The sequence below is a fragment of the Urtica dioica genome, chromosome 1, assembly GCF_054948205.1.
Source record: "Urtica dioica subsp. dioica isolate 48M chromosome 1, U.dioica_male_clone48M_v1_H2, whole genome shotgun sequence".
In the NCBI taxonomy this organism is placed as follows: Eukaryota; Viridiplantae; Streptophyta; class Magnoliopsida; order Rosales; family Urticaceae; genus Urtica; species Urtica dioica.
Window position 1 is genome coordinate 17,255,115 of NC_142756.1, and position 8,411 is coordinate 17,263,525.

Below are 8,411 nucleotides of genomic sequence, written 5' to 3' on the forward strand. Positions count from 1 at the left end.
ATAGACGGATTAATATGAAATTATTATAAAGTAATATTGAAAAGTATAAAAAGAGAATATTCTTTTGGGATAGGATTTGGTGTTGTGCGATGAAGTGTAAATAATGTAGTTGTACTAAATTTGGTATAAAATTACACCAAATTTGATTTTTAAGTTGGAGATGGTCTTATGTGTAAGTATTTATGGAATTTTCCATTATTATTATACAAATACCATCTATATTCATATGTTCAAAGTATAGCAGTGACAAGTTGCACCAATTTTTCTAGTTGACCTACTGACGCAATGACTTTATGCGTAACGAAATAAAGTAATATACGTACTAACAATTAATAAATACATCAAACACACAGTGACTCAACAAGCAACTCGCATGTTTCCAACTTTAACCTGTTCCATTTATAACCAAAATTATGTCCAAAGCTAAGTTATGTAATAAGGTGTTACAAAGCATATCGTCCCAAATATACTGGCTTATTAGACTTCTCATTCAAACTTTAGCACAACCATTAATGATCTAAAAGCCGCCATTAAAAATAGTCCAAACGGGTGAAGTTGGCTCAACTAATTTATTTAATCCGGTAAAAGAAATTTAAAATAGATATAGGAGTTCCAAATTCGTAAACATGACATAAATAGATGGATATATATTTGGCCCACAAAATTATCAAATCTACCTAGCCTCAAGTTGAAAGCTTCCTCGCGGTGAAGACTAAGACCCCGTTTGGTTAAGTTTTCAATTCCTATTTTCTATTTTTTTATTCTAAATTCTAGAAAACAGTTTTAGAAAAACTGTTTGGTTATAAATTCAGAAAACAGATTTAGAATCATGTTTTTGTTTTCTTTGAAATATGTTTAGAAAACAGAAAACAATGAAAAATTGTTTTCTATTTTATCTCTATACAATTGAATGAAAAATATAACCAAACAACATTTAAAATATTCCGAAATGTAATTCTAAATCTGTTTTTTAAATTTAAAAATTAGAATCAGAAAACAGAATTTAAAAAAAGAAAACGAGTTTAGAAAACTAAACCAAACGGCCCCTAATATTTTATATTGTTGAAGACAAAGTAACTTTATTTTCTGATTGTGTGAGATCTGTTTGAGCTCTTATCAAGGCCAGCACGTGCCTCAGCCTCAGCACCTATACACATTCCTACATTTGAAAACTAAACGTAATACATAAATAAAGAGCTTGCATGTGTTGCTCACGTATATATATAAATTATGACAGAAAGTTTCTGACAGAAAAACGACATTTAATATTATATTAATTTCTTCGCGTTTGTCCTAGACGTTGCAAAGCTTTCATATGTTTTACACTGCGGAATTTCCTTTCTTCAACCAATTTAATATTAATATATCTCTATATTTTCACATTTATACAATACTAAAAGACAGGTATTTAACAGGTTGGTTCAATAATAATTTTGTTGCAAGTCCCGCTTACTTTTCTTTTGGAAAAATTTCATTTTTTGAGTTTCAAAAGTTGATGAATATTAAAGCTAAATTTCATAGCTGCAAAATATTTAAAATTGGATTTTTGATAAAAAAAAATCGGACAAAATGCATTTTCAATCCATTTTTTCCTTTTTACTGTCCCCTTCATTCCCACTCAAAATGATTTTTTCTTTCTTTCAAATTTAGAATTTTGACGCTAAAAAAAGTGACAGAAAAGTAAGATTTTATTTTTATTTCGTGTTTGAATTGTTGTAGGATAGTTTTAATAATTATTAGAGTGATTATTAGATGATTTGGATCGGTTTTGAAAAGTTAAGATTTTGAATTTGAAATTTTTTCCGATGAATTAAGATGAAATTCATAGCTATTTATGATGAAATTCGAAGATTTAAGATGATTTTAAATTTTTTTTTTTCATGAATTTTGTTGAAATTTGATGTTTAAGATGAATTCGGATGAATTTCGACGAATTCCGATGAATTGGATGAAATTTAATCATTTAAAATGAAAAATGGATTGAAGGGTATTTTTATCCGAATTTGAGTCAAAAGTCTAATTTTATATATTTTTCAACTAGTGAATCTAGTCTTAATATTTTTTCGCTTTAGAAGGCCAAAAAATAAAATTTATCATTTTAACAACTCACTTACTCACGGGCCAACTAATATTTATGTTGCATAAACTATCATAAGAAAATATCTCTTTTGTTTTACACACACAAAAAACTGTACCCCAAAAAAAAAATATCTTATAAGCGATGCATATTAAATATTCCCAAAAAAAAATTTCCTTATAAGCGATGCATATTAACATTACAACTGAATTATTATTACTACTAGATGTCAAATTAGATAAAAATCTAAATTTGTAACTATTATTAAAAAATTCATCAAATATTAAAATAAGTAGATAACATTTGTATTTAGCTAATAGTTGTTATTTATTATATCAATTCCCAAGACTAATGATATAATTTTGATTAACTAATTAGATTAACAGTATAAAGATGATATACCCTAAAATGAATACGAATGGTATATCTACTAATTGATATTATATATATATATATATATATATTATAAAAATAAAACAAAACGTGTTATCATATATAAATATAAAATTTTGAACAGTTTACACATCTATAGCTTATTATAATTGTATTTAAATTGAAAGGTTTTTAAATTTCAACCTCTTCTTTTCTCTATTATGAGGTTATATGATTTTCTATATGAGGTAAAATATAACTAAATATAATAAAAATAATGTTAGCTGAAATTTAGTATATAAAATAGTTAAATATAACAGCAAAGAGAAAAACTTCTATGTAAGAAAAATTAGACGAACTGAAATATACGGGCTTATGTATTTGTCTATGTATACATTAACTAAAATATAGGAAATATGTTAACATTTTATTATATATAATTATCATAAAAGTTGTTATTATCATCGTCATATAAATTTAACCTTTTTTTTACTCCAATGTTATTAGTTTTTCGGTCAAACTCGCAGCATTATCGCGCGTATCTACCTCGTTTTTTCCTAAATTTATTTTCCTTAACTAAATTTTATTCACTTTGTTCATTATAATCTAATATATGCTAATTCCCTCAAACAAAAATGACTTATCTCTAATCAGTATGGCTTACTCATGACAACTCATTCAATATATAAATACGCAATCGAAATTTGGTTTATTCAATTCCACAACACGGCTTTAATCTAAAATGTAATGTTCAAAGATTATCTTTTCCAGCAATAAAAAAATATTTTATTGTATTTTTTTTTATGATAAGTATATGAGGAAAATGTTGTGACATTATGAAAAACATATGAGATGTTTGTGATCAAATTCGGCCGAAATAAATTTGTAACTTTCTCTTTATAATATTCTTAAAGAGAGGCTAAGTCTAAATAAATAATTAAACCAAAAAGAGAATAAAAGGATCAATATATCCTTGAAGAGCGTGCGTCACAGCCAAGTCATCACACAATTAAAAAAAAGCTTGTAAGTAAACATAATTAATAATAGCAAACCTGAAACACATTAACCCACGTTAGTAATGTATAAAAGCCTTGATCTAGCTGTAAAGACATAAATGCTAGTCACACTTTGACTCAAAAGTCCAATGAAAAAGGCATAGCATAACCCACGCCTCGAGCCCCAAACATATACACCAACACTTCAACAAAGCACATTGCATTAAAAAATAATCCAAATACTCTCGCAAGTCTATATATATTCACATAAACCCTAGCTCCAATGCAAAACACGAGAAGTACGTAGTTACTTACAGTTACAGGTCCTAACCACTCATATTCACTCTCACAAGCATGGATCAAAACCAACATGAAGAGCACCACATAAATATCGTAATCGTCGAAACACCAAACCCTAGCCCTAACAACAACAAGACAAAGAAAGATCATTCAATCTTGACAAAATTCCACGCGGGCTATTTCCGGATCAGCCTTTCCCTCTGCAGCCAAGCGTTGCTCTGGAAAGTCCTCGTCACCGGAGCCGGAGAGAACCCCCACGTGCTCAGGAGGAGAATATTCCGGTGGGTCCCACTGACGGCGTTCAGCTTCCTGTGGTCCCTCGCTCTGTTCGCGCTCGCCTCCCAGTCGCTGCTGTACTTGCTCCGGTGCGTCCTCCGGCCACGCGCCGTGAAAGACGAGTTCCTCCACCGCGTGGGAGTGAACTACCTCTTCGCTCCCTGGATCTCCTGGCTCCTGCTGCTTCAATCCTCGCCGTTCGTTTCTCCGGCGAGTATTTACTATCATGTCCTCTGGTGGGTGTTCGCGGTGCCCATAGTGGTCTTGGACGTGAAGATCTACGGCCAATGGCTGACCAAAGGGAAGAGGTTTCTGTCGGCGGTGGCGAATCCGGCGAGTCATCTTTCCGTCATCGGAAACTTGGCGGCGGCGATGGCCGCGGCGGAGATGGGGTGGCGCGAGACTGCACTGTGCATGTTCGCTCTCGGCGGGGCTCATTATTTGGTAGTCTTTGTCACGCTGTATCAGAGGCTCTCCGGGAACGAGGCTCTTCCGGCGAGGCTGAAGCCGGTGTATTTTCTTTTTGTGGGAGCGCCGAGCATGGCTAGTCTCGCTTGGGAGTCGGTCTCCGGGGAGTTTGACTGCGCTGCCAAGATGCTCTTCTTCCTCTCGCTCTTCCTCTTCATGTCTTTGGTACGTAAATACGAGGAAATAAAATATCAATTTTTTTTTCCGGTGCCGTTACCAACTGTGCGTCGGAAAATATTATAGTGAAGTTGGATCACTGATAAGAACTAAGAAGTAAATATAAGTCAAATACAGTGTATATTTATAGTTTTCAACGTCAAGAAAACTAAAAGTGTCGATGCTCAAAAGTAATATAATGAAGAAGGAAAAATACCAAGTGAAGCGACATAATATACAAGTTACATACGTACTCATATTAGTTAAGTGCGATATAAACTTGCGTGGTACTGTCCGCGTTATAAAAAAGAAAAAAATTAAGTGAGATATAGATCTAGCATTCCTTTTCCTACCGTACCGTTTATATGTAGATATTATATTGCAACATTAATTATGATTATTTTCGGATTCATAAATCACTTTTAAGGTGGCAAGTCCACATATACTATGAAATAACAGCATACATACGTTTACAGATATTTATGTCAATGTCTATGTATTGATAGTGATCAGAAGTTTAATATGCTTAATTTGGATGAAACAGGTGTCAAGACCAATGTTGTTCAGAAGAGCGATGAGGGAGTTCAACGTGGCATGGTGGGCCTACTCGTTTCCGTTGACCGTCATGGCATTGGCTGCCACGAAATACGCCGAGGAAGTCAACGGCCTTACAGCCCATGCGCTGACGCTGATTCTCACCGTACTCTCGTCTTTGGTGTCTCTTCTTTTGTTGCTAATCACTGCACTTTCTCATTATCACATTTTGTTGCCTTATAAGATTTTCGATTAGTTGATCTTCTTCTTACGTACATCTTTAGCTTACTTTGTTGCCTTTATTTATTCTGACAAAATGAATATACAATGCATTAGTTTGTTTAGCATTAATTGAACCTTGCCATCAATTGATTATATTAAAAAAAACTATTGTTTTTTAAGGAGGAAGAAAAGACAGAGTATTGGTAACGAATATTCCCTTTACACACTTAAAAAATATCCATAATTCCCGAAGTATCGTCAATTAATCTCAACTTTCCAATCCTATCCCGAAAAGTTTGATGGTTTTTCTGTTGTGTGCAAACTGAATTATACAAGAGAAATTTCATAAACAAGAATCCCCTTGAACTTAAAAGTATTTCATTTTTTAAAGGGATTATTCCAAGAAATGATCATTTTTGTAATGTTTTTCCTATTATTCAATACGAGCCATTTACTAAAAAAAATTTGACAACAAATGTCATATAAAACTACAATTATTGACAAAATATCATGAAAAAATATTTTTAATGACATTTATTATTATATGTTTTGAATGAATAACTCATATTGGATAATTGGAAAAACATTTTGTAAAGTGAATTTTTTTTTGTATCACTCGTATTGTAAATTTGAAATAATGAACGAGTTTTTGAACAACGAGCTTCCATTGTTGCAAATGAATTTCTTTACTTTCGAAAAATGGTACACTTAGTTTATTGAAATTAATAAAAGTACATTTAAGGTTACGTGAAAATCCTAGAACGAGTGAATGAACTTAAGTTCATTTCGTACGAGAATTATTTTTCGAAGGAGAAAAAATTTATGAGACACATTGAATATACAAATGAGAAAAGTCTCGGTTTGATTATGGAACTATTCTCCATTTTACTATGGATATAATAAAAAGTTATTTAAATAAAGGACCGCTATTTGCAACAATAACAGAAAATAAATATTGCTTTGAGGTGGAAAATAAACGAGACTAAGAGCTTGAGGACCTTATTACAACAAAATTAAGAAAAATGGTTGTTATTTTAAGGCGGTGACAAAAATGCAAGGACTTGATAAGCAAAATATTATTTTTCTCATTAAAAAGCCACATGTACTTTTTTTTTTTTAAATTTTAAAAAGAATAAAAGACATCTTTGCCCCCTGAATTGAGGCGGTCACAACAATACACTCCTCGTACTATAAAATCGACACCTATTTGCCCCGTAATATAAGTTTTAATAACATTATGGTCCTTCTGTCTATTTTGAATCTAAATTGTCTTAAATTGACACAGTTTTATCACGTGACAATTAAAAAAAGGAAATTTTGATGTCCTTACCATCCTTTTGTTTTATTAATTTTAAAGTATTTAAATTAACATGTAAAAAATTAAAAAAAATTCTCTCTCTCTCTCTCTCTCGTTCTTTTTTTCTTCATCTTCGTTACATTGTTGTGTGTGTGTGTTTTTTTTCCGGCGGTTTTTTTGACGAACTTGGAGTTCTAGCTCTCTCTCATTATTGAACTCTTCTTTTGTAATTTTTTATATCAACATTATATGAAAATAGAATATGAACTAAGTCTTGAATCTTTTTCTTCTTCCTTCAAAAACCTTAATCACTAAATCTGATAAAAGAAAAAATTTAAAAAAGCTAAACAGAGCCATTTATTTCAATATCCCAAAACAAACTCAAATACACAAAACACATATCAAAATGACATGAACCTTTCCCAGTTGAGAAGAAAAAAAGATAACAGAAACTCAATCACCTCCTTCTCCGTCGGAATTAACTCGTTCCCGGCGTCCTCAAGATTGTCATTCGCCTCTTTGGAGACTCTGATTTCTTCTTCAAGCTCGTGAAGTGAAAACACCATTTTTGGCCAAGATCGACGCATACACAGCTCCCACAAACCCATATTTTTTAAAAATTCTTTTACCTAAATCATAACAAATCAAATCGCTTTTCTCCTTGGTGTCAGAACAGCGATGACGAGGAGGGCCTCCGAGACCGAAGAGGCTTATTCTCGGCATCGCCATTGCCGATTCCTCCTGTAATTTTGACTTGTTATTTGGGTTTTTTTACTGAGATTTCGGAGCTGATAGTGAGACTATCTCGGAAAATAGAAGAGGCTCATTTTTTTTGTTCAGTTCGGTTGCCATGATGGCCCGTACGGCGAAGATGACTACATCGTTCACCTTCTTCTTTTGATACGCAATAAAAAGGAGAGGGAGAGAGAGAGAGAGAGAGAGAGCGAGAGATAGAGAGAGAGAGAGAGAGAGAGAGAGAGAGAGCGAGAGAGAGAGACAGAGATGTACCAAAAAAAAATTTAATTGTTGTAATTTTTTTCTTTTTTAATTTTGAGAAATTATAATTTTTAATATAATATTTATTTTCTCAAATGCATATTACCCATAAAGCCTTAATTTTGCCTATCACATGAGAGTGAGGTGCTTATTTACCTGAAGATTTGACAAAATTTTAGAAGGAAGGACAAAACTGAAATCAAAACAAAGATTAAGGAGTAAATATTGAGTTTTTAAAATACGAGGGGTGTACTCTTGTCAACGCCATAGTTCAGGGGGCAAAAATTTCTTTAATTTTTTTTTAAAAATCCTAGGAACCAGGGAGAACTTCATTAAGGAGGAACCTCTTAACACAACTAATTAATCCCAGAAAATTCAAAGCCTTTTTGGCTAAAAAATGAGCAATTAAATTACGTGACTTAAGAAGAAAGGAAATCTTAGAAATACAAAACTTTTCAGCAAGATCGAGCATAGAGTCGACCATCAAGCCGGCTTCTGTCACATGTATCGTTCGATCTTGAATCACAACTACAGCTGTCGATCTTTCCGACTGCAGCAACACCTTTCTAAACCCATCTTCCATGCATGAAGGATGCCTTTTCTGATGGCGAAGAGCTCGGCTAGCAGAAGAGAGAACACATGAGAGCTGAGTGCAACGAAAGACCTAAACACAAACTCTAAAGAAGTGCGCATAATCTTTCCCGCTCCACATGTACTC

The 8,411-nt window shown here is 32.7% G+C and overlaps 1 protein-coding gene across 1 annotated transcript; it reads left to right on the forward strand.

The window, feature by feature from the left end:
• The first annotated feature begins 3,727 nt into the window (after positions 1 to 3,727).
• On the forward strand, positions 3,728 to 5,434 carry LOC149407599 (S-type anion channel SLAH1-like). The gene is made up of 2 exons (XM_089620983.1): positions 3,728 to 4,653; positions 5,189 to 5,434. Exons 1-2 carry the CDS (start codon positions 3,799 to 3,801, stop codon positions 5,432 to 5,434), a joined length of 1,101 nt encoding a protein of 366 aa, XP_089477109.1. The 5' UTR covers positions 3,728 to 3,798.
• Positions 5,435 to 8,411: the final 2,977 nt, after the last annotated feature.

What these genes read in the sequence shown, in the direction of transcription:
- LOC149407599 (XM_089620983.1), top strand. Translation starts at nt 3,799, where the DNA reads ATGGATCAAAACCAACATGAAGAGCACCACATAAATATCGTAATCGTC. An exon ending in TCTTCCTCTTCATGTCTTTG is followed by an intron (nt 4,654 to 5,188) that starts GTACGTAAATAC and finishes TGGATGAAACAG; the next exon opens with GTGTCAAGACCAATGTTGTT.